The 27512-nt window shown below is 38.2% G+C and overlaps 1 protein-coding gene across 5 annotated transcripts; it reads left to right on the forward strand.

Annotated features, from left to right (window-relative positions):
• The first annotated feature begins 1118 nt into the window (after positions 1-1118).
• CITED1 (Cbp/p300 interacting transactivator with Glu/Asp rich carboxy-terminal domain 1) lies at positions 1119-26932 on the forward strand. 5 transcript variants are annotated; one of them, XM_044057037.1, is made up of 2 exons: positions 1119-1231; positions 24988-26932. In XM_044057037.1, exon 2 carries the CDS (start codon positions 25018-25020, stop codon positions 25519-25521), a length of 504 nt encoding a protein of 167 aa, XP_043912972.1. In that variant the 5' UTR covers positions 1119-1231; positions 24988-25017; the 3' UTR covers positions 25522-26932. The 5 variants fall into 5 exon arrangements, with proteins under 5 accessions (XP_043912972.1, XP_043912968.1, XP_043912969.1 ...); XM_044057033.1 differs by lacking the exon at positions 1119-1231 and adding an exon at positions 2989-3295; XM_044057034.1 differs by lacking the exon at positions 1119-1231 and adding an exon at positions 3302-3490.
• Positions 26933-27512: the final 580 nt, after the last annotated feature.

Here is a 27512-nt window from a genome sequence, read left to right on the forward strand (position 1 = left end):
TGACACATGGCCTCTTGATTGCTTCTGTCTCACTCTCTCTCACACACCTACCTACCTACCTACCCATAATGTAGTATAAAAAATTCCATTCCTAATTATTTAGTTAATAGTAGATGACAAACTAGGTAAAGTGTCTAGACTGTAACCATGACAACCACAGAGTAACAAAAGCATAAATCATAACAATAAATGTAAATGTGTTCTTTTAAGTCTTCTTCTTCTTTCGGCTTTTCCCGGTTAGGGGTCGCCACAGCGGATCACCTGTCCGCTCATGATTGGCAGTGGAGTTTTATGGTGTTGAGTTGCCAGCCCGGCGCCCAACCTTCCACAGAAGGCACACGCACGCACTCACACCTAAGGCCAACTTAGAGTGTCCAAGCCACCTACAGCATGTAATGTGTTCTTTTTAGTACTGGGCAAATATTAGGGATGACACATGCAAGTGTAAGATTTACCCCCTGATTGTGTGTTCTGAAGACACCCCCCTCCTCCAAGCAAAATCTATGGGAATCCCTTTCAGGTCAGGTTTCCAAAGTGAGAAATATTTTGAATGCACACTAACCTATATACTATAAAGCTGGTATTTTCTGGATGCGGTATAGTATCTTAATGAGCACGTTTTTCATCTTCAATTAACAGCTAAGGGCAGAAGCTACCAGTTTTCAGGCACTTTATGAGAAAGTTATATAAATTGTGCACACTACCTCTCAACTGTCCAGATTTTTGCCTCCTATTTTGGTCTGTTCAAAAAAAATGTGGTTTTCTGGCAAATTACTGGGATGATTTGAGGACTGAAGTCATTAAATAATGACATGCATTTGAGTTTCAGACTTCAAATCCTTCAGAAAATGCATGTTAACACAAATCCTGTTGTTCTAGCAAGTTCCCATGTTTATAAGAACAATATTTAAAATATGTCCACATTCTTGGACCTCTGTCTGCCCCCCCAGCATGTCAGGCTTTGTCCAGATTTCTAGCAGTAAGAAGTTGAGAGGTATGCGCACTTAATGAATTATGGTTACCATTAAGTATTGATGCAGGATGTGTGCTTGCATCTATGCATATGTTGTTGGCTGCTCATTTTGTAATACTTGGGACAGTGAATCACAAGCAGCACCACTGCAGACCTGGGTTCATTTAGAGAAGCCTAATGGAACAGCTATTACTAATGTAGACAACATTGGACGTGTAACAGGAAAGAGTGGTGGCTGGAGAAGACTGAGAATTCAAGGTAAGATGCGGTTACCCTCAATATTTTTATCCACGCAGTTTCCGAAGCGTTATCAGACAGAGCACATAACTGACGAAGAAAGTGCGACACAAGGGGTAGTTTACTTATTTGGTTGAGAGTACCGTCCGAGTCTTTATAATGATATTTATGTACACGTATTGCTTTTCAAAGACATTGGTTCGTGTCCATAATTTTCATGGCTAGGTATATAATATTGTCATTTTCTAGATATACGTTCTTTTTGTTGAAACTCTTACCCAAATAATTTCTTGTATGTGTTCATTGTATATTGTAGTTAATTTACATTGCATGTATTGATGCATTCCAAAATGTTAAATATCCCACCACATACTAGTCTTTTAAGCCCTTACTTTTTCACTCTGCTAAAGTGTTTGTATCCTTACTGCGAGAACAAACGCGGTTTAGATTTTTAAGGAAACTTGTGAATGCAATGTCAGCGCAGACGAACGGCATCTATTTAGCACTTTTACTACATGACACAGCCCGCACTTTTGATCCCATTATTAGTATGTTCAATGACTGTCTACACCGCCCCCCCCCCCAAAAAAAAATTCTGGCTGTTCTTAATTACTGGTACCCATTACCAGAGGGGTTAAAGAACAGCAGGAAAGTGAATCTAATCAATACTGAATGACAAGCAACCCTTCTGGCACCACCCCGTATTGTGTTACTTTGACTAGAAGAAGTCTGCGTGTCAAATGTGTCTGTATGCCCAAGCAAAAGTCCCTGAGAACAAAAATAATGTAACATTATCATGCACAAAAAAAAAAAAAAACTACTGACCCCAATACAGTTTAAACACGTACAAGCATAAAATGTAAGTTTTTCCTTTAAACATGTCTGTTAAATGTTCGACTTAAAGCTTATACCATTATGCTCTTTTAAGTAGCCGGTAATTGTGAACTTCAGACCCCCCCCCCCCCATCTTCTGTTTTCCTTCACATGTCCACTTTGCTTTCACACGCTAGTATTTCCATAGAACTTCTGAGTGGACAAATAAAGTAGATTAGGTAAACCAGAAAGGACCAAACTATGTAGGCTGATGAGTTACATAACTCTCAACCTCTTCGCACAAGAAATCTGGACAAAGCCTAAGTAACGGGGAGACAAATGCCCGAAAAATAGAGACATATTTTAAATATTCCTCTTATCTAATTAAAACATTGCTAGAATAACAGATCTTGTGTTGGCATACATTTTCTAAATCATATTAAAGTCTGAAACTTAAATGTAAGCCATTACTTAGTGACTTCAATCCTCAAGTGATCCGCCAGAAAACCACACATTTTATATAGAACAGATAAAAATATGCGCCAAAAGTCGACATTCTGCTAAAATCTGGACTATTGAGAGGTATAGTTACTTCAAGATAAAGAAGTGTTCTAGATGTGTACTTGTGCATTTTTCTGTTCTTAATTGATAAGACCCAGTCCCCCTACCCCAAAGTCCCAGATTGTCTTGACAAGTAAAGACAGGTGATAAGCCTTCAGAACAGTTTATTTTGTGAAGCGTGGTATCCCGTGGGGACACAAAGAAATTTACAATAAAAACATAAGAAAGGCGCCGTTTTGCTGAGGGGGGCAATGTCAAAAACACATTCTTTGCCTTTTTTGGCTGTAATAATTGCCAAGGACTTTGTTGAGAAACTCCGGTCCAGATTTTGTGACAGGCTGTGCATCCATGAAGGCGGGGAAAGTGATCTAAGCGACTTATAAGCAGGGAGAAAAGCTGTTACCACTTCATCCATTCATAAGGTGATACCTGATTTCACAACATATCCGTGCAACTTTCTGGAGTTCTAATCTACATTTTTCTTTTCATTTGAAAATAAGATGTTTTGTTAAGTGCTGCAGTTTTGCCAGAATAAGGATACAGCTGACTTCAAACATTACTGGGCTTCACTTGCCACCCTTCTGATAAGGAAAACATTTCAGCAGGTCAACCTTTGCCCGCTTCATCGGGACTGCAGGGTACGAACCTACAACTTTAGGGTCATCCAGAGGGAACAGTTTCGCAGCCTCATCTCAGAGTTAGGGAGATCGGGTAGGTGCTTCGTGTTTTGGAACAGCTCTGTGCATTAATTTTTGAGCCTCTTGTTGTGCCGTTGTCCTCTTTGGCGTTTTGATATGGTTTTACAGAACTTTTAATGGAAACTTTTAAACCAGGAATTTTGGAATTCTCTCCATCAACTAATCGGCATTGCAGCGCATAGCACTAGGGAACAGTTTGGACCAAATGGTGAGAATGTCTAGTGTTACTACAAAAAGTAGGATTTCGTGTGTGTATTTTATCTAGCTATCGAGACATTCACACGTATACAGACACACACACACACACACACACACACACACACACACACACATTGAGGATTGATATTAGAAAATAATGACAGACATTTGAGTTTCAGACTTAAAACCCTTTAGAAAATTCATGCGAATGCAAAACCTGTTATTCTGTCAAATTTCTAAGTTTGTATGAGCAATATTTAAAAATTGTACCTATGTCTGGGCCTTTGTCCCCATTTATTAATAGCTTTGAGTAGATCTCTTGCGCTAAGAGGTTTAGGGCTATCACACACACACACACACACACACACACACACACACACGTACGTTTTGGCGGAAACACTTTTTTGTGTGGTTATGTGGATAACTGTAGTAAACATTTGTTGGGTAATGCATCTAAGTGTAGACGTCAATCACCAGGAAAAATAGACTATGCCTTTGGGACATGGTGTCAAGTTCTGTCAGAATTCAAAGGTGTGTCGTACTCCAGAAGAAGCTATTGACATTCATTTAGAGATGGTTTTATCTGTAGGGTTGTCACCTTTTCAGATGCTCAAAGTGGGACAATTATGGTACAAACATCAGATTTTGCAGGTCAAAACATACCCACGACCAGTACAAAGGACAGAACTTCACTTTTTTGCCTAAATAAAAGCTTATTCTTGTAGCATTTTAGTTGCTTGTTTTGTGTCTTATAACATTTATGTGTTTCAGATACAGAGCAACTGTTTTATGCAACTGTTACATAAAATATAGGAAATACTTTTGCCGTAATATTTCAGGACATTTGCCATTTACACATTTTTTTTTGCAGGACACAATTGCCCAAAGAGGGACTGTCCCTCGCAAAGTTGGACAGGTGGTAACCCTATTTTATCTGTGAACTGACTGCTACGTTGTTGGCATTCCTTTGGAGATGATGATGATTCCAAATGTTTTTTTTTATTAGTGAACCGACTGTTACGTTATTACGTCATACACCCATCCTGTATAGCTAGCGTAGTGTTTGGATAAGTTAATTATCACCAGATTAACAAAGGAACAAAACAACTAAAATTAAGTGGATTAGTGGATGAACCGACACCAACAGCCCACATAACTTACAAAACAATTTAAATGGTCAAGGTGCTATCTTTAAATTATGGCTGTGTGTGTGTGCGTGTGCAACTGTAAGTAAGAGAATAGTGGTAGCATGTGCAAATTAAAAGTATATTTCAAAGATGTGAAAATATTTTCGTACAGTCTGTCTTACTGTGGATAATACTTTTTCGTGAGGAATTAATTTTCATAACTGTACTCAGCTCTCAGTCGTCCATCCAGAATGTGGGATACTGACTACCTCCTAAAGTATGGGATAAAAATGTGGCACAATGACGACCACAGAAAATGACTACCTCCACGTGGAAAGAAAAATGTAGCAAACTGACTACCTTTTGCAGTGCCGGACAAAAGCGTGGTATACTGATTACCTCACACAACGTGGGACAAATTGTGGCACATTGACTACCTCACAAAACGTGGAACAAAAATGTGGCACACTTACTACCTCACAATCGTGGGACAAAAATGTGACACACTGACTACCTCATACTACGAGGGACAAATATGGAATACCTACCAACAACTTCAAACAGGAATCTCGTAACATGATTAAAATTGCTATTTTAATTCTTTGGATATTTAGTTAAAGAAAATCTTAATGAAGATGTGAGATACCCTTTCAACGTGGAGCAGACTGTAACGTAAACGAGTTTTAGTCTCAAAAATGAGGAAGGTTCCTATTATGTGATACATTTATGAGGCATGCCTGTACTTTTTGAAAGTTGCGAGTGACGGGCACAAAGTACCCTGGCTTCAAGTTAACGATTTTCTAGTTTTACTTATAAAACAGACACATACTGGTCATTGGCAGATGGGCGCAATAGCAGATGCATCAGCCCTCAGAAAGGCAAATGCGTGGTCCGCGTATAACTAAATGGGAATCAGGGTTATCGTGCTGTGTGTACAGTCTTTCCCCATCTGTTAGGTGTACATCCCTTGTGCTGGAACTTTGCACTTGTGCTGGGACAGCCGCAATGGAGTCATTCGGGAGTAGTTTTCGACCTTTTTAATTCAGTGTCAAGCTCTAAAGTAAAAGTATACCGTTGGGTGAACGCATTTGCAATAGATATGATTTTTACACTCGAGGTGAGATTTTTGCACTCCCTGTTATACTAATGAAATGACCGTGCCTGATTGGTCGATAGGTTGTGGGGTTATAATGGTTTAACCACATGAGTTACGTATTCACGTGTAACGTTTAGAGCTGTGTTGGGAGTTTATTGTTTCCTGGTTTGTTTGGACAGCATATTAGTATTGTATTGTTTTGCTCGCATGGGTTTTCGTTAGGTGCACCAGTATGGTCCCACGTTCTAAAGATGTGCCTCTGCGTCACCTGCCTGCACATGAACATACTTTTCATCTGTTATTATTCAGGTGTATCTATGATTTTGCCCTTAGAGTTAGCTTTGCTCCTCCCAGATTTCCAAAGTTCGTCATTAAGTCAGACATGTTTATGAGTGCATACTCTATTAAATACATAAACCAAGTCTATGCAAATGATATCTACTGCTAACTATACAGGACTATTATAGAGATAGCTGCTATAGTGAAAAAATAAGAAAGCGCTCCTTTCTCTGACCATCTGCTGTAATTTTTAAAGGCCGGCGCTATGCTTTTCATACATTCGAACCTCTACGCACAAAAAACCTGAACAAAGTCAAAAATAATGGGTGACAAAGGCTCAACACAGGGACATATTTCAAATTGTGCTCTTAGGAATTAAAAGAAAAACAGAATGAAAAGGTTTTGTGTTAACTGTTTTTCCATGAAGGATATGAAGTTGGATACTCAAACGTCTGTTACCATTTAATGACTTCAGTCTCCAACGATTTGACAGAAAACCTCAAACTGTATGAGGAAGAGACCAAAAATATGAGGCAAAAAATGTGGGCATTCTGCGAAAACCTGGACATTTAAGAGACATGAATGCTCCGTGGCTCAGAAGTTTGCGTGGAGCACGTGTTTCTGCAATATGCTGGCGTCATATACAATACAGTTTCAGCTTCTTTGCTTTGCACCTAACGTGTGACTGGCCTGGCTTGGAAGGATGAATGAAGATGTATCCATTTATTCGTCAATTCCTCTTTTCTTTCTTTTTTGGCTTATTCTTGAAACGTGTAAAGAGGGATGCTTTCTGTTAACTTTTTTTACATGACTCTTAACCAGTGCTCTTCAAGGTGTGGAACACTGCCTTTCATAATGAAATAAATAAACAAAATGAGGAAACTTACAACTTCAGTTAGGAAGCTCGCATGATAGTTGAATATGTTTACTTAAAGTGTTATTGTTATGAATTAACGTAACTCTACTATTTACCCACGGACATCAATTAAAAATCATAACACTGAATGTGTGACAGGCCCTCACTGTGTGGAACATGGACATAAAGACTCAAAATGAGGAACATTCCTCATAATGAGGTACAAACTCTTACCCCGGAGACCCTATTAACCCAACATTCTTCGGAAGTCTCCTCACTACATCACTGCTCCCTTGCATACTCGAGTGCTGTTTCTGGATGTTACATTTTGAGTAGTTTTGTAATGACTATTTTCTTATGGCTGCTCACCAGAACACACAACTGAAGGATGTGTTCCTCAATGATTTTTTTTTCTGGTGAAGTAGTTCAGTCATTAACTCTCCCACCCACTGTGTGTGTCATAAAACGGAAGTGTTTAATGCATACTTTTTAGAATGAACTTCTCAAATTTGGCAAATATCCAAACTGAATTTTTTTTTCTCCTGACAGAAGCAATGCATTCTGTCAAGTTACCTTACATATGTATAACAAGTCTTCTTTCGGCTTTTCCTGGTTAGCGGTCGCCGCTCGACGTACACATTAAGTATTTATCGACGTATTGCTGTAAGACAGAGCATTTGGAGAAATTGCCATGTTATCTACAGTGTTTGTCGGCTTTTCCCAGTTAGGGGTCACCACAGCGGACCTACGGTCCGCTAATGACTGGCAATATGTTTTTACGTGCTGGCTTGCCGGGTCTAACGCACAGCCTCCAACGAAGGAACGCCCATTCACCCATGACACACACACAATACGCTCTAAGTGAGAATCGAACGGGCAACGTCTAACTGGGAGGCGTCAACGCTACCGCAGCGCCACCACCGCAGTCCGCGCATTTTATCTACAATACGTTGGTAAAATGAATGGCTGCTGCTCTGTGGGGAAATTAACTTCTTGTATTGATACTTGGAATAAAGTAATAAATTCGGCACTCTGACATAGGGGAAATCATGGTTAAGAGAGCTGATGTGCATTTGTTCCCATCTGAGAAATACTGTTGCCTTCTATTGTGTGCTGTTATTTATATTGAGGAATACAGCAAATATAGTAATACATCATCATTGCTGCCTTGTTATTGCCTAAAATTGTTTACAACCAATAAAGTTCTCTTAAAAAGAGAAAGTGCATTAATCTCATCCAATTGCTAACACTATTAGCTCTTCACGTTTTGACCTTATCCAAATAAGGAGCCATAAGAAAAACTGGGCACCCTTTTTTCATTCTTTGTTATCTCAGTATTCAGTACTTAGCAATAGTACATTTTATGGTTCAAGCTTCATTTGCGTGGAAATTGACAACTATACAATAAGTGTGCATGCTTTTTAGTGGATGCATCCTTAATGCTGGCTGTATGAACCTCCACCTTGCAAACAGTTTCTTACTTACTGACTCAGTGAATGCAAATCACAATTTATTTAAAATTTTTATGACTGAAGTCATCCCCAGCTGGAATGTGTGAAAAAAAGATTCTCAGTATTGTTTCTATTTGGTCTTTTTTTTTTTTGAGCTTTGTTCTAATTTAGTTAAATGACCTTATTCCAACTGCCAGATTATGAATTGGAGGTTCTTATTCGGCAACATCATTTTGTAAACCCGTTGTTTTACTACGTTTGGCTGTAAACAAAGTTCTATCTCTTACAAAGTAAAACAAAAAGGAAAACAATCTGCTCACCTGTACGTGTTTTATATCTAAAACATGTACTTTTTGTAAGCAAAATAGTTGTACTGCTGGTTTAGTTATTAGCTAAGTGTTAAAGCAAACATGTTAATTTGTACTCTGAAAACAAAAAAATGGTATGTGGTACAAAGTTAGCAAGAAGCGTGTTAAGTTTTTTGGACTGAAATAGAATGGTCCTGAAATGCTTCCACCACTGAATTCCTTGTGCAAAAAAAAAAAAAGTCTGACCTGAAATAAAACTAGTAACTTTAGCAGGAATGGATGATATGTTGCTAGGTTGAATACATGGTCCATTTCTTTGAAAACTGCACAAATTAACACTGTGTGGTTAAAATTATAGCAATTTTATTGGGCCAAAAAATTTGCTGACATCTGTGAAGGTCACTATATTTTTTGCTAAATGATCTAAACAGAGGGTTAAAATGTGTGCCTCAGGCAATCTAACCTTTGATGTAAGGTGCTTACGAGCAATCAAAACATGATTGCTCAAAAACAGATTTCTCATTTGCAACTGTTTTCTCTTCTATATGGAGCTCCACTCCTGACTAACCTACAATCTTCCCTCAAAACACAACTTTCCTCATGCTACAATAAAATAGCTAAATTCGCTAATGGCCACAAAGCATCTACTCACCATTGTTCTTCTCTCCACAAACTAGTATGGTTAGAAGTACCCAACCGACTCATCTATTCCCAACTCACTCTTGCCCACAAGCTCATCTTTAAACCCTTCCTTTGTTCATCTCTTTCCCCTGCTTTTAAAATGCACCTCCCCAACAGAGAACTCAAAACCAATAACCAGAACCTACTTGAACTATAACATACCATTATGTCTCCCAGGTAAAAATCTCCTATCCTATAGTTTAGCACGTCTCTGGAACTCCCTACTACCAGCTATTCGTACCACCTTCAACCACTTTACATTCAAAAACTCTCTTTACGCTCCTCTACTAACCCAGTGGGAATGCTCTTGCACCCACCCTTCATAATTCAATGCTCTTGCACCCACCCTTCATAATTCAAGACCGCCTTACTTCCTTCCTCCTCCTGCTAATAAGCTTCCTTTTATCTGTCTCTCCTATTGTAGTAACTTGCATCCTTTAACTAGCTGCCTAATCTCAAATCAAAATGATTTTTGTATCCCTTACCTAGCAACCTAACTCAAAATGCCTAGGCAATTTCATCAGTAATGTCACTTGAAAGATATACTCTTAATGTGTAAATACTGAAACATGAATTACTTTTATAGTAGGTACCACCTGTAATGTTCCATTGATTATGTGCGTTCAAACAGTAATCTGTATAATTCTATAAATACTGCAATATGAATCACTTTTATACTATGTACCATCTACAAACAGTAATCTGTACAATTCTGTAAATACTGCAATTTGAATTCTGTAAATAATGCAATCTGAATCACTTCTATAGTATGTACCAACTGTAACAGTCATCACCAGTATGATGCTCTAACTGTGTAATTTGTTTGTTAATATTGTATTATATATCTAAAACTATGTAACCTTGTTTCTGGAGCTTTTCTCCCCAGGACTCCATTGAAAATGGGTTCATCTTGGCCCAATGGACTATCCTGGTAAACCAACTGCAAATAAAATAAAATAAATAAATAAACTGTTGTAGTACACAGTTCACCTGCAAAGAGAACCCCCCCCCCCCACCTGATGGGATGCTGACATGTTATTGAATGCCCATTCACTGAATGTGGTTCATCTGAATGTAAATTGCCATGGGAAATGGGAAATTCACCCCGGGGATCACTTCTGTGGCTCTGCTCGACAGGGGCACAGGAAAATAATTTTCCTGGGTGGCGAAAGCCAGGGTGCATTTTTTGGCTAGGCTTGTATGGGCCCTAGGGCCGATAGCCTAGTACCAACCTAAAAGCACTTTTAGTGATCATTAATGTTGTGCAGCCTTGGGAGTTAGTACATATAAGTTGGGGGTACAGGGATTTCCCTTACATGGAAGGGTGCAGGGTTTTTTTCCATTGGAAAAAAAAAACTTTTTTAGAAAAATGGCCAAAAGTGTTTTTTAGAGATTTATTTTCAGATGAGTGGCATTCTTTGAATGCACATGGTATATTGTGTGTATGTTTGGGTGGAGGGGGTGCTGTTTTCCATAATGCACTGCTGAAGCTCCACATCACTGCTGCTATACTTGTACTGTTTACAGAAGTGTTGTGATGCAGTTTTGTTTTATTGTACAATACATGTATATATATATATATATATATATATATATATATATATATATATATATATATATAAAATATTGCTTGTACACAACGTGGAGGATTATGATCAGTCCACCAATCATAACCTGCTTATTACATGTTTGAAACATGTATGCCAAAAAAAATACACTTTGAGTGAATTTTGGCATCCATGTTGAGAACATATAATTAAAAGTAATGATTGGAGATACAATCATAATTCTTTGTAGTACGTGGAGCTTTAAGTCCAAATATAAAACCAGGTAATCACCACATCAGTACCGGACAGATGAACCACCACGAAGTACAGAACACCAAAATAACCACATAGTAACAGAGCAGGTTTATTACAAAGTTGAGCGCTTTCTTCCCTAGTCAAGGGATTTCTTCAGAACAGAACAGTAAAAACACCCAGTCACATATATACCCCACGCAAATTAAACAATTCTGTTGTAACTACACTAATTATACAACTAATTGTGAAAGCTCAATTTTAATTTAAAAAAGCATCACAAATAAAATGAACATATATACATTTGAGATATCACTACTAAAAATCATGATGAAAATACAAAAATACCAAAAATATGCATATATAAAACTCTTGACTTGAGAAGAAAATAAATTTAACTTCTAAAATGTTGTGCAATTTTAAAATACTAGAAACTGCGTGGTTATTTTGGTGTTCTGTACTTCGTGGTGGTTCATCTGTCCTGTACTGGTGTTGTGGTCACCTAGTATGTAGAGCTTTATCTGCTGCATATACTACTAATTATGGGAAAAATTGCTGAGTGTGTTACTGGCTTTCAAAGCCATAAAGCACTTGGTGAGCACTGTCAGAAAGAAAGTATAACACAGGCACTTGTGTTTGCTCTCAACTTGTCATGTCTTTCAACTGTCCAGATTTTTGCCTTATATGTTTGATCTGTTCCTCATAAAATCTTTGGGTTTTGGTCAAATCTCTGAGGAGTGAAGTCACTTAGTAATGGTATTCATTTGAGTTTCAGACTTTGCAGCCTTCATAAAATGTTGTTCTGCTCACTTTCTGACAGTATTATGTTTCTGTAATAAATCCAACAGTACAGCAACAGTTTGCTTTTCTGTGGGTATGTCTTGATGCAAGTTAATAAGATCTGCAGAGTAATAAAGAGAAAGAGGATGGATATTTAGTAGTAAAAGTTGTTATGGCAGTTAGGATTTTATTGCTAAGCATCTTCTGAACTACAGAAATATAGAGAGGCAGGTATTTTATAACTTCTTAGTTTGGCAACTTTCTTCTCATTTCTTTATGTTGCTAAGATCATATGAATGTCTTTTTAGAGCTATGTATTTACTCCAGATTGATGTTTGACCCAGATGTTATATGCCGCAGACTTTGGAGCAGTAAGGTGCTGTTTCTTCCATTACATTAAATAATTCCTGTATGATCATGAATGTATTAACACCCCAACAAACTCACTCGCACTTCACCATTTCAGATCTCAATCTATAATACAAGCCTACTGAAAGTGACAGCTTGAACTCAAGCTGAATTCCATTAAATTAAAATCTGCAAAGAAAATAATATTAACGAGACACACAAAAGGTAGTTGTTTTCTACAGAAAAGGATATTGTAAGACAAAAAAAACCCCCACTGTTCTAGAAAGGTATGCCAGTATAAACATTTTGAAAGGATGGAGTAATTTTATCCCAGTGCCATATACATATGTAAATATTATATATATTTTTAATTGCTATCTGTGCAGATATTCATTTACATGTTTAATTTCATATAATATTGGAAGCTGAAATGGTTTTTATACTCAGGTTGCAGTAGAACTACAAAAGACACATCAGCTAAAGGAAAAACTTTCAGACACATAATCATCTTTTTTCTTGTAAGTATTTCAACAAGGTGGTGGTGCTGCGGTCGTGTTGTCGCCTTACAGTAAGACGCTGTCTGGTTCGATTCTCAGCTAGAGCGTCTTCTGCGTGGAGACATGTGTGAATGGGTGTACCTTCGTTGAATGTTGTGCATCAGGCCTGGCAAGCTGGTATGTAAAAATCAACTGCCAATCATTAGCAGACTGGAGTTCCGCTTGGTGACCCCTAACCGGGAAAAGCCAAAAGACACAAACATTTCAACAAGGCTATATATATATATATATATATATATATATATATATATATATATATATATATATAGTATTCCCCTGTTGGACTCAAGTCCATTTGTTTCTAGTGGTAGAGAATCCTTTATCTACTAAGTTGAGGGCTGTTCAGAGGGATTGTCACTCAGCCAGGTGCTAAGGTGTTTCTGGTCTCACCAGCATCCTTCGGTGCACTCATGAATGAGGTTTACTGCTCAGCAATGGTTTGGTGAGCATAAGCTTACCCTCAGGATGCCCACTCAATACTACCCCTCCTACAAGGGATTGTGCCTGTGTGGTCATGCTCCACCCTTCCCTCCAGGTTTGGCTGTGTGTGTCATGCTCCACCCTCCCCTCCAGTATGGGCTGTGTGTGTCATGCTCCACCATCCCCTTCCCCCCAGTATGGGCTGTGTGTGTCATGCTCCACCATCCCCTTCCCCCCAGTATGGGCTGTGTGTGTCATGCTCCACCCTTCCATTCCCTCCAGGATGGGCTGTGTGTGCCATGCTCCACCCTTCCCTTCCCTCCAGGTTTGGCTGTGTGTGTCATGCTCCACCCTTCCCTCCAGTATGGGCTGTGTGTGTCATGCTCCACCATCCCCTTCCCCCCAGTATGGGCTGTGTGTGTCATGCTCCACCCTTCCATTCCCTCTAGGATGGGCTGTGTGTGCCATGCTCCACCCCTCCCTTCCCTCTGATATAGGCTGTGTGTGTCATGCTCCACCCTTCCCCCCAGTATGGGCTGTGTGTGTCATGCTCCACCCTTCCATTCCCTCCAGGATGGGCTGTGTGTGCCATGCTCCACCCCTCCCTTCCCTCTGATATAGGCTGTGTGTGTCATGCTCCACCCTTCCCTTCAGTATGGGCTGTGTGTGTCATGCCCCATCTTCCCCATCCTTTTAGGTGTGTATAACCATTTATACCTGCTAGCACCATCAAGTACCCAACCTGCTAGTTGAACTGGGGTCACCTAGACCAAATTCAGGACTTTAAGGTTTCTACAGAGATCCTTAATTTAAACAAATTTTTATCACCAAAAACATCTGTCATGGAAGTTGAAAGTTAATATTAAAGTAAATGAGACACTTAAAAGTGGTGGTTTTGTAAGCAATGTAATCACAAAGTTATGAAACAAACTACTAGAATATGTTCAAGGTTTAAATGCTTAAGAAAATGTAAATGTTGTTTAGATAAAAGAATATGATTTAAGAAATGTAGATATGATATTGAGAAGCCTGTATTTTTTGATTGCTTTTGACAATAATAAATAGTTAATGGTGAACTTGCAAAAGCTACTGCTTAAAAACTAACCATAGACTGCTCAATTTAAATGAAATATGGCCAAACATAAGGCATTTTTTTACTGTGGGGGTGGTAGTACACAACATAGTATGTCTTGTCTACCAGTGCACAGTGAGCTATGCTCCCAGGGATATATAAAGAGGCATAGCAGGAACAACTCATGTTTATATTCGACTGGACGGAGCTCTTTAAAACAGTGCTTCTGCAGGTGTAACCTGAAGGAAGTTACCTACGCCACTGAATGTGAGGACAAACTGCATTCTCTGAGCTATTTGGGTTTGTAAAAATGTTATGTGTGACTTTTTTTAATTACCAAGTGTCTGTTGACTTAGCCAATTTACCTATTACCTAACGAGTACCTGAAAAGTTAGTTGTGGCACATTCTATGCATGCTTTGTTATTGTACTCAGTAGAAGCAATTATTTGGACTAGGAATGCATTTTATTGTTGAAAAACAAATCCTAGAATATACAGGGCCACTGGCCTAGTGGCCATTTACACATTACCATTACTGACCTATTTTCAAGGAGCAACACCCAGTCATACAAGGGGTGTATTTGTGGATATCCACCCAGTTCTCTAAGTCCTTTTGGAAAGAAGAATGTATGTTACATTGCTTAATTTGAAGTAGAAGTTTGTTCCAATGAAGGGGTAAGTACTGACAGATCTGCCCCTCCACCGTGTTTGTTTATTTGTTGAAGCAAGGTTAGATTTCCAGTTATAATGTTAGTGGGACTGTTTGATTTGTGGAGGTAAGAGGTCTTGGACTGATGGATCCCTAATGGCCCATAAAGGTATACAGAGATCACCCTTAAAGAGGGGCAGTGAATAAACGGACAGTGCTTCTAGCCTCTCCTGGTAGCTCTTGACTGTTTATCCCTGTGATCACTTAGTGGAGAATCTCTGTGGTTTTTCCAGTTGTTTGATTTGCCTGGTAAGATGCATTGTAAAAGGGGCATCGATCAAACCTATTATTGAACACATTGCACAATGTAATTACTATCAACTCTCTCTGAGCTCAGTCTGGATAACTCCTCTCTACTGTGGTTTAAAATTGATCTGTCCCTCCAGCAACAAGCTGTTAAATGGCATAACTCTCTCTCCCTTCTCCTCCCAGTGGGACAAGGTGTTCTGCAAGGATCCATTCTTGGTCCCTTACTATTTTCCATCTTTACCAATAACCTCCCCTCAGCTACCCGACAAACTAATATAGTACAGTATGCTGATGACATCACCCTTATTTGCTCAGCCACCTCTCTAGAATTACTCCAAGATAGAACCCAGGAAGCCTTCAGTACTATAGAAAAATGGCTAAATTCCTCCCAACTCATACTAAACTCATCTAAGACCCAACTCAGAGCTTCCACCCATCCAAAATTTTCACCCCTACCTCACCGTTCTCAGTAACATCCTCCAGCAATACTCTTATCACACCAGTAACTCAAGCCAAGCTATTAGGTGTAACTATTGACCAAAACCTAAAATTCGACAAACATATAGCACTAACAATTGCCAAAGTTCATAAAAAACTAGGTTCACTTTACCACTGCAAGAGCTTCCTCACACAGGAATCCCGATCACTATCTCTTGTACCCATCTACTCTCCAACTTACTATACGCTTCTCCAGTTCTAACTAACCTAAACAAATCTGACCTTCTAAAACTATTTACCTGCTACAATAAAATCTCAAAATTTGCAATCAGTGCTAAGTTTCATTCTCACCATTGCCTCTCCCTAAGACAACTAGGATGGTTAGAATTCCCTAACCTACTAAAATACAATCAACTTCTCCTGACCCATCAACTGCTATACCAACCAAATAAACTACCTGCCCTTTCAGGTCTGCTAACCTTCCATAATACTGCGCGTCATTGTCCACAGCTTGTTACATTCTCAAATAAGTTGGCAACATTCATTAAGCAGGATCTACCCTTTACAAAGCCAAACTGCTGGGGGTCAAATTTTATAAGATTTTTGATATCATAATTATTTATCTCAGTTATGATACTTTCCAGGGCTTTGTAGATGAGACTAGTCTGTGCAATGGGGTCTGTATTTTCCAGGGTCAGTGGTGGGTCCACGTTTTGTTAAGTGTCATTACAACATCTGTGTGTCATACTTCAGGGACAAAACCAGTGGCTTGGCTCAAACTGAAGAGATGTAGGAGCTGTTTCACAGGGGAGTGTTTTGTATTATTTATTAGGCAGCAGGATATATTATCAGTCCTTATTGTTATTGTATTTTTAATTTTGGAGAGCACATTCAGCTAGTGTTCTTTAGTTATGATGGGAGGATTTAAGCTTGTGGGACATGTGAGCTTTGTTTAGCTGACGCGGTGTGTGTGTGTGTGTGTGTGTGTGTGTAAAATTAGCACTGAATTTGTTTGCTAGTATGTTGAATATAGCTACTTGATCCACATAGGTACAGTAAGCTCTCAGTTAACTGGAACTCAGGTAACCTGCACTCTCAAGCAGCCAGCAAAAAAATATTGAAGAAATACAGTACAATTTTCATGTGTTGCATTTTCTGTTCCACCCCCCACACAGAAACATACCTTATGTTTTTAGAGTTTTAGAGTTGTAAAAATGAAGACAGGAATAAATTCATTCTCTCCCCAACCTGAAAACAAGTCAAACCAAACAAATAGTATAGGGTACATTATTAGTCAGACCTTTTTTTAATAGTAACTTTCAAGTAACCAGACACTACAGTTATCAGGGATCTACCAATCCCCATAGGTGTCAGTTAACTGAAAATTTACTTTAGTGCCATTTTTAATAAGTTGTATGCAATGCTGGGTGTTATTCCTTAGTTTCCTAACATAGCTAAAGGATTTGCAATTGTCTTTAATTTATGATGCTAGTCTTAAACTCATAGGATACCATTGTTTTCCTGATAGTCTTTTTTAATTCTTTTAATAACTTTTTAATATTAACTTTGATGTGAGTTTTTTTGTTTTCCTATATAGTTTAAGAAGTTTTTTTTTCTTTTATTGCATTTCTTATTTATACATTTATTTATTTCAGTTTGTTGACCGGGGAAGTCCAGTGGGCCTAAAAATAGCCCATTTTTAGTGGAGGCCCAGGGAGAAAAGCTCCAGTAACAATGACAAATATATTAGCATATACACATACAAAGCAATTAAGTCATATAGCTTTATGCAGCATTCCACAGTAAAAAAGAAATCTACATTCTACAACAACAACAACAACAATAATAATAATAATACATAGCAACTGTACAGTCTAAGAGTCATTAACAGTGAATTACAATTGAAATTTTACATTCCACAGTAATAGTAGTAAAAATATAGCAACAATACAGTTTAAGGGTCATTAACAGTGAATTACAATTGAGGACGAGAAACTGTTGGAAATAAACTATTAACAAAATTTGGAGGTTAAGGTGAAGTAGGAGGGCAAATGATGTGAGTGCAGAGATGATGCACAGAGTTAGAAGGTACGTTTTGATATAGGAGGGTCCTATGTGGGGAAGGAGCAAAGGGCATTCCCACTTTGAAGACAGGTAGGAGTGGAGGAGGGATTTAAAGTTAGAGTGGTTATGAGTATTTCTACGGGAGGGAGGAAGAGAGTTCCATAGTTTACCTAAGGAGCAGGATAGCAGAGAGTGTTCAGGTGACCATAAATGTTTGTAGATTTTGAGCAGGTTCTGATTTACTTGTGGATCACCAGACTGGTTTACATTTAAACTTTCTATTTTGTTTGGAATAGCAACTGCCAGGCCAGTGTATTTATCTGTGTGATTATAGGGTTTGCTTGTGTAACTACTTTCTGTGCCAGTATCTCAGGTAATACAGTTAAACTTGAATTTGGAGGACTTCATCATATAATTGAAGAAGGTTTGTACAGCTAAATTCTCAGAACTTTGTGATTGCTGTATTAAACTGTTGAAGATTTTGAAAGAAAAGGTTACCAGTTTGTGATCAGATTTAACTGGAGAAGGGTGTACTAGGAGGCCGGGTTAAGAATATTTTGTTCTCTAGTGCATTCCTTGACAATTTGGTCTGTGGAGTTTTTATTTATGAAATCAAAGAATTTTGGTTTGCAACTTTCCATTGAGATATAGGTATTCTAGTTTATCGTTGGGTAGCTAAAGTCTCCAGATCTAATGGAATTTTGGTTAATTTGAAGTTCATCCAGTGTATTTAGGAACCTAACATGGTTTTCTGGGAGCACAGAGGGGGTCCTGTAACATGCTATGATATGATATGGTATGATAGTTGGCCATATTTAGTGGCATTTTGAATTTCGGTAGTTCAATTTTTAGATCTCTGGGGATCTCCCTAGAAGTAATGTGGTCTTTAACATATATGGAAGCTCCAACACAGCTGCCATTGGGCTGAAAGGTGTGGTAGGTGCAAAACCCAATTATAGAGACAGTGCTTTCTGTACTTGTAAACCAAGTTTCTGAAACAAAGCAAACATGTATGTACTGCAAAAGCAGCAGGGTCTCAAGATCAGGCAGTTTGTTAATTATACTCCTGGCATTGAGCCATTTTGATGTGGTCCAGTGCTTGATATGTTTCTTTTGTTAGATTGGGAGATACATGAGGTGGACTCTGCCTTAAAAAAAAAACACTATGGGGACATCAAAGGCGTTGGTCTGTTGCAAGCGGTGCATGTCATTCCTTGCAAATTAAGAGTGACTGTCTTGCATCTCCTCCCATGACATATACTAGATACCCCCTTAGAATGACATCAGCTCTTTAGCCAATTGTTGAAGCCAATAATGTTTCCGTATATTTTGGTGTCATTTGTGGAAAAGGAAGGATTCCATTCAAAACCAGGATATTTCCTGCATTTGTGGCATGCATGGAGTACTCTGGCATATCCCTCAGGGTTTTATGTGCCAGGTCATTCACACCCAAGTGGACTACTATCATATCATAATCATATTTGTTTGGCTTATGGGTCTTTGCTCCTGAAAAACAACTTACTGTCACCCCGTCTTTGTCCAGCCTCATGAGAGATGAGATAGTGTGTGTAGTGTGTCTGACAATGGATTCACCAATCACCCATGCACTTTTGTTAGAAGGGTGCCCTCAGTTTAGAATGGTTAATTGCCTGGTGACCCTTTACTGTCTCAGTGCTACTAGGTGTTGTTTGATTTACACCAGGCTGTAAGATTCACTAGGTCTTGGATGCTTAGGCAGGGACTTTTTAACAGCATCAGTACATGATAGTTGTTGTGTCTTTCGGCTTATCCCGGTTAGGGGTCGCCACAGCAGAACTCTGGTCCGCTAATGTTTGGCAGTGGCTTTTTATGTGCCGAGTTACCAGCCCTGATGCACAGCCTTCAACGAAGGCACGGCCATTCACGCATGCCTCCACACAGAAGACGCTCTAGCTGAGAATCAAATAGGACAACGTCTTGCTGTGAGGCGGCAATGCTACCGCAGCACCACTACCGCGATATAGCATCAGTACAGGATAGTATGTTGTATATTTGTGTGGAATGCAGTGATGTTGTGTTGCTCACAGGCTGTGTTTATGAGAGGGAGAATACTAACTGGGTTAAACACTTGCATCTCTCACACAGAGATAATGACAAGATAAGCAATAATTCGTTGTCTTTGAGCATCATGCCTGAGTAAACCAAGGACTATAAGTCTGGCAGTTGAGGGTGATAAGGCTGGCTGACCTTCCACTTTAGTCGAAGAATATAGGAATGTAATATTATTTGATTTTAAGAAAAAGTTTAAAGGGAAATAATATATGTCAGATATTACAGGAGTGTATCTTGGGGACTTATTAATAAATGGCTTTTATTTGTAGTGTAGAAAGGATAAGTGGCATTATGGGAATGTAATTTAAGAATACACTTAAAATGGCTTGTAGTTGTAGTATAAGACGGGGAAAAGTAATAAGATGAATAATAATAGTTTCCAGTTGTATAAGATGGCACCGGGTATGAATCGAATTAGTTCGCAGTACGTGAATTCAGCCACAGTATTGCAATGGTGTGAGAACTACGGTTGTAGGGAATTTCACACTGAAAGAGCCTGCATCTATCTAGTACAGTGTTGTGAGCTGCTGCAATGAGAGTCAGTCAGTGCTGTTCTTCCCAGAAAAGAAAACAAAAGAACCAATAGAAGATTAGCTAGGAATTCAGCCAAAGTGTGTACTTCCAGAATACAGTAACAGCTTAATTCCTTGCCACAGAACCACCCCCACCTATTCTCATAAGCTAACACTTGACCAAAAACTAGCTGGAAAACTTATAAAATGGCAGCAAAATTAAGGAAAAGCAGAGAAAAAACAAAATCAGATAGCAGAAACACTTTTTACTATGCACTAACAGCTACATGACTATATCAACACAACAAAACAGTTATTAACTAAATAAAGTACAGTAAAATTGAAAAAAAAAACAAAACTGTATAAATCACTAGGCAGTTATAAGTGCAACAAGAAACAAGTACTTTGCTGATCTTTAGATAAGGAATCGGCTCAAAACTCCAACTTTAGTATTTCAGAACACGAGCTCTGTGCACATCCTTCTTATGTTCATAAATTCTAGATAAGTGTTAGGAGTGATGACTTTTCTATATTTTACATACAGGCAGAAAATTCTGTTGTATAGTGGAAGCAGGTGTTTGGGACATAGAGAGTACCACTACAGGGACATTTTACTTGTGTTATGCCACTACAGGATTATTTACCTACCCTCCTTCCCTACTTACCTGCAAAATGACAAGTGTTGTTTCTGATTACTAATCAGTCCTTAGACTCCTGTTTTGGGCAGCAGTATGGGGGTCTAGTCTCTGTATAAGTCTGGTAAGTGACCAGCAGGCAACGATCAATCCTATGAACAAAATGTATGTAGTAGTGCAGGGTCATCTGTGGTGCTTGCCTTCCTGTTGTTTTAATTACAATATAAGGTTTCTTGTGTGGTAATATAAAAATGCTAAGGTTCTGTCTTCAGGTTTACTTTGAGAAACTTTAAAGCAATTTTCCTTTTATAGACCATGCGCCTGCGAAAAACAAAGGAGGATATATTTTTGTGTGGCTAATAAATTTTATTCTTGGAAACTTCCCTCTTTTTATATGTTATAATATGGATTGGAAGGTGGCTGTGTGTGTGTGTGTGTGTGTGTGTGTGTGTGTACAAATCTGTGCACAGTTTCAAATTGCATTACATTATTAATTCCAGAGGTGGTTTTGATCCCTAGATTCTCTTTTTCCTTTTTTTTTCCAAGATACATGTCTCCAAACACTTCCCTGATTTATCTCCATCAAAGTGTACAGGTTTGCATGGTTTTGGCTTAAATCCAAGCTGTGACCTATCCATCTACCTTTTGGCTGCAGCAGACTTCCTTGGAGACTCTCCTCTTTCTCCATCTTTTATAACAGCAGAAGACTTGGCATATTCATTGAGCAATTCCACTTTCATTTTCTGCCTATATGCAAAATATATTAAAAATGACAACTTCTAACACTTGTACTTGTGGCATAGAAGCACTTTTCCAGACAGACCCTTTGTCAGTCCATCAACTAGTTTTCCTGTCTACTTCACCATCTCACATCCCACTCCCACAACCTGTCATTTCCCCACAGCCTTGTGAGAGACCCTGTGTGCATGTGTGTGTGTGCTTGTGTGTGTGTGTGTTTGTGTGTATATATATATATATATATATATATATATATATATATATATATATATATATATATCTAATGTGTGTGTGTTTGTATTTTTTGAAGTTTACATAAAACTTGTGTCTATGAAATTACATTTTTACAAGACATTTTAATTCCACTTTCTGTTGCACACCACCATCTTCAGCTTGCATATTAATTGTCTTTTCATAGTAGCAATGGATAGGGATGTATTGGTGCACATTTCTTACTGGAATATAGTGGTGTTGCACATTTTTTACTGAGATGTTATAGTCCTTCCCATGAGCCTGTGTTAGTGCTCTGGGTAACATTTGACTGCAGTTATATAAGTTGCTCTTCTCAAATACTGTATACGATGTGACAACTGTGCTGAAAGATTCCTTTGCATCTGAAAGCCACACATTACCGAAGTCAAAAAAAAGATGATGTCTTTTGATCAGTTTATTACTTGGGAGTACAGCAAAGAAGTGGTTTATATTTTATGGGCATTTTACAATTGTGAAGTAATAACATAATCAAAATTAATGTAAAAGTAATTACTTGCTTCTGCTAGTACCTACTACTTCTGTTACTTCCACTGTAGTTTTTCCTACCATTTCATCAGACCAGAAAAGGTAGTACTCATAATTTGACTCAAACCCATTTTAAAGACCTGTTATTGTTTATAATATTCTGTCCGTGTTATAGGTAAAAGAGTAATAATCATGCACTTGTTTGTATGCAAAGAGATCCAGTTTTGTGACATAAAAAAAAAAATCTGCCATCAAGTTCTCTGCAGCTCTCAAATGTATTAACCCTACTTGTTTTTACAAACTATATTGTATGTATTTTTACTTTGTAATCTTTATTTGCATTTTGTAACCTATATTGTATTATACTGTTCTTGGAGCTTTTATTCTGTAACCTATATTGTATTATACTGTTCTTGGAGCTTTTCTCCCCGGGCCTCCACTGAAAATGGGCACTTCTTGGCCCAGTGGACTTCCCCCGGTAATCATACTGAAATAAATAAATAAATGTATGATGTGAATTGTTCATGAATGATATGCTGTGTGGGAACATATTACCAGTGGTACTGTATGTGGCATAGTGTGTGTGTGTGTGTGTGTGTGTGTGTGTGTGTGTGTGTGTGTGTGTGTGTGTGTGTGTGTGTGTATATGTGCATATGTAAAATGCTGAGAGGGATGAATGTGTGTGTGCGCTCATGTGTGTGTGTGTGTGTGTGTGTGTGTATGCACGTGCACACTTATTAAAAGTTTTATGAATGTGGAATATATAGTGACTGATGTGGTATATGATGTATCTGCAGGCACACAGAGTTAAAATATATTAATGTCAGAAGAGATGTGCAGAAACATCCCCATTCCCTGGAGTGTTATGGGAGTATAGAGAGACCACTAAAGGAGTAGCATTCATTATAGATTCAAACAGTGTTTTTTCTTCTTCTGAGCTGTCCTCTGGACTAGAAGCTGAGTAAAAATGAGTGATATGTGTTATGGGAAAGATAATGCTTCAGGAACAGTAGTTGCCAGGAATTGAAACTACTATAATAGTTTAGGCAGTCTTTCAGTAAATACAAATCTTGATTTATAGATGCTTGCTACTGAAATATCTTTGTAAACCATTGCAGACCTTATTTAAGTTCCACACTGATTTCACTGATTTACTTCTGCAATGTGTCACACTGACGATAGCCTTGGATGTTTCCCAAAGTGAGTACTTTTCTAACATTCTATACTTTCACTGCCTATTCATAGATTAATCACCCTCTTCTTAAAGTTTCCTTACATTGTTTTGAACAGTCTAACTCTGTATTCAAATTTTTGTGTGTTAAAATTTCATTTACATCTTTTGCTAGTGTGCTAGAAATTTCTCAGGCATTGTTTCTGATGTGGCTGAATAAAGCGGGCTCAAGAGGAATCCTGGTCAGCATGCTGTTAAACACGTCTTAATGGTGTGTGTCTGTGTGTTTGTACAAGCATGCAGCTGAATATATTTGTGGCATGGTTGTAATAAAGCTTCTATAGAAAGAAAACTGGTTTAAGGCCAGATTCTACGTGAAGGCATTTGCAGCCATGTAGATTAAAGCTTGATGTTTTCTTCAGTAAAACCAAAAATGTACCAAGCCTTGTGTTATACTAGGAGTATGCCATCTAACTAGTGCTGGTGTAAGGGTGTATATTTTTATGAGTAACTCTATAAAATAGGTACCAATGATGTCTACATACATCTAATTGAATGCATATAGTGTAGATCTATGCTCCTCTTCCTAAGAGATAAACTTACTCATTTCAAAAAAGCAATCTCCTTTATGGTTATAGAGGCAAGAGTTTTAAATATACCCCAATTTCTTCATTTATAAAGGTGCAGAATTTGGAGAGAGGTTTGTGTGTGTGTGTGTGTGTGTGTGTGTGTGTGTGTGTGTGTGTGTGCGCGCGTGCTTGTGTGCATGCATTTTTAAATGTGAGTTTGGGCAGTAGTGTGTGATTTGAGAGCAAAATGTGTTTTATTGATTTACAAACCTATGTTAATGAGCTAAAAAATGCAATGGAGGCAGATGCCTCTACACTTCAAATTAAAAACTACTCAGTCAGTATTTTTCTTCTAAAACATTTAACTATAAGGTGGGTAGTAGAAAATACGTAGTAATGATTTCATATTTTATATCTCTTTATATTTGTAGGTTCTGAGTAACATATATTGTTAGTAAATTTGAAATACTGTTGGGAAACTTATATACTGAATTTTGTTTGACACGTTGTTGATGTTGGTATATAGTGCTAGGTGTAGGTTTTTAGTGAATCATGTGTGGTATGTAGCTGGGTGGAAAACTCTGTTTCATTTTGTTCTTGGGCATAAATAGATTCCTAATGCATTTAAACATTTGATGGTGGATGGTTGTACAGAATAGCACAGAAATGATCATGTGGGTACTGTTTTTTTTGAAAACACAAAAGACTCGACAGTTGGCATGCTTTATTGATACTGTAGACTAGCTGCATGTGATGACCATGTAATACCTTGTAGTAGATTTGGTAACAGTAAACAGTTTTCTGTTTTTTTTTCTCCAGCTTTTCTAGATTTTGGCAGGAGCAAATGAAATGAGTTCTTTGATTTTCCCCACCTTGAGTATGAAGGATCGAGAAGCTGTTGCTGTCTTGCACTATCCAGGTTCTGGAATTGTCACCAACAAAGTTAACGGTTCATCCCATATCAGCACAGGTCTTCTTACTTCTACTCCTACAACTCAGCCACCTCCATCTAAACAACCAAGCTTCAGCCTGCAGACAGCACCTCACCTTTTAGCCAGTATGCAACTGCAGAAACTCAACAACCAGTATCACCATGGCATCACAGTTTCCAGCAATGCTGGTGACGCCACATTGCCATCATGGAGCTACGGCTCCCAGATGCTGGGACAGAACATTCTCCCACCTAATGTTGGACCTCAGGGGCCTGGTGCCATAGACTTGGATCCCATCGATGAAGAAGTGTTGATGTCACTTGTCACTGAGTTGGGTTTGGACAGAGTCAGTGAGCTTCCAGAACTGTGGCTTGGACAAAATGAGTTTGACTTCATTTCCAACTTTTCCTCCAGTTGTTGACCAAAGAAAGGATAACCATTTGGAACCATTCTAGGTGCACAGTGGCTTACGATGAGGACTGCTTAAACTTTGAATTAACTGCATATTGTTCTGTAGTGGGTCTTGCCTCTGTAGCTTGCCTTAAGATGTTTTATGACATTTTTACGTAACATCGTACTGGAGTCTGTCAATGTAAGGATGATTTTTGTGGAACTTGTCAAGGGCTCCTACATTAGAAATAAGTGCAGTAAGGTTGCAATGTGGCAGTTGACTGTTCAAGTTCCCTCTACGCATAATACATTTATGGAAGTACAACTAAACCTATACAGTCTGGCTTTACATGTGAGTTTTAAACTCTTTGTATTTCTTTTTGTCCTTTTCATATACGTCATCTTCAGACAACATGGATGATGATATGCAACCAGTACTGCAGTTTAGGGAACCAGTGGTAGCTTGAGAGAGACATTATCCTGCACCACAGCGACTGAGCAATTTAGTTTGGTTATGCTACTAGCAAACTTAAGTCCTAGGAGTGAAGGACTGCATTTGTTACGTTGCATCTTTTCGTTCCTGCTCCACATTTCTTCTGAGTGGACCCATTACCGATATTTTGTGTAATGCATTTTGCTTTATTGTTTCAAAGAGTGAGCTTGGTCTTGTGCCTTTTTTCTGCTCCACTGATGGTACATAACATTCAGGGGAGGTGGGAAATGGAATGACTTGAAGCTCCTTCCCCATTAAAGCTGTGAAAATTGTGTGAACAAGATTGTCCCTTTGCTTCATCTGTTGGTCAAAACATAAACGACAATGGCTTGTGACTTCATTAGTATAAAATAGCATTAGTGCAGTTTGCAGATTACTTGCTGCTAGTCTCTTCTTTGCTGGTGCTTATAAATGTGACAACCAAGGGCTAAACACTAACCAAATGCATGCTGGATCATTTTGTCTGTAAATTATGCCGCAGAAATTGCAGGCTTTTAGCATGTACAGTCTCACACACTTCTGGAAGGCTCATATTAATAGAAAAGTGCACAAACTAATTTGTAGAGGGAGCAAAATATTTTTGTATGTTTTAATATAGTTGCAGCTTACTTTGCTCCTCAGTTGTATCATCCTATTGATTGGTATTTAATAGCTCTTGAATCTGCAGCCTATGTCACATAGTTGCATGCAATGTAATTTTGAACCATTTGAAAACAATGTAAAACAGCTGCTTTCAGAGATTCAGAAATCTGCATGCAGTTGTGATGTTTGCCTACAATTCTGCATGACATTTTTTAGACCTATTGCTGTCTTGCTCCTGTTCTTTGTATCCTAGGGTTCTCTAGTGACATCCTTTTGAAAATGTACACTGTCTTTGTGTCCCCTTTTCCAGGACAAGACTAGATCAGGGATTATTGGCTTAAGTTCAACAGGCCTTTTATGAAGCACAGGCTATATATATATATATATATATATATATATATATATATATATATATATATATATATATATATATATATATATATACATGTACATATGTATGTACATATATATATATATATATATATATATATATATATATATATATATATGTATATGTGTGTGTGTGTGTGTGTATATATATATATATATATATATATATATATATATATATATATAGCAGGCTTTTTCTGACAGATACTATATTGTTCTGTTGGGCACTAACTGTCAAAGATAGACAAAGATGTGGAAATTCTCCTATACATAATGGTCTGCATACATTATCATATGTTGTCACACAGCTGGGTGTCAAGTGACAGCTGTCTGTGAAGGAGAAAAAATTGAGGATCTTGTATCCATCCCCCAAGATGACCACTCAGTAACTCTGTCCTTGAATGAAAATGAGGAACCATTGCATGATTCACCTACATAAACTGGCTCAATATCTCCATACCAGTTTGTCTGCACATAAGCACTGTACTTTCATTTACCTGGGAGTCACATACAAGAGCAAGCTTGTAGCACCATATGCTCTAAAGTGCCTGAGGTGC

The sequence above is a fragment of the Protopterus annectens genome, chromosome 15.part0 (genome assembly GCF_019279795.1).
Source record: "Protopterus annectens isolate FY-2018-M chromosome 15.part0, PAN1.0, whole genome shotgun sequence".
NCBI lineage: Eukaryota > Metazoa > Chordata > Ceratodontiformes > Protopteridae > Protopterus > Protopterus annectens.

Coding starts and splice junctions, on each gene's coding strand:
- CITED1 (XM_044057037.1), top strand. CDS start 25,018: ATGAGTTCTTTGATTTTCCCCACCTTGAGTATGAAGGATCGAGAAGCT.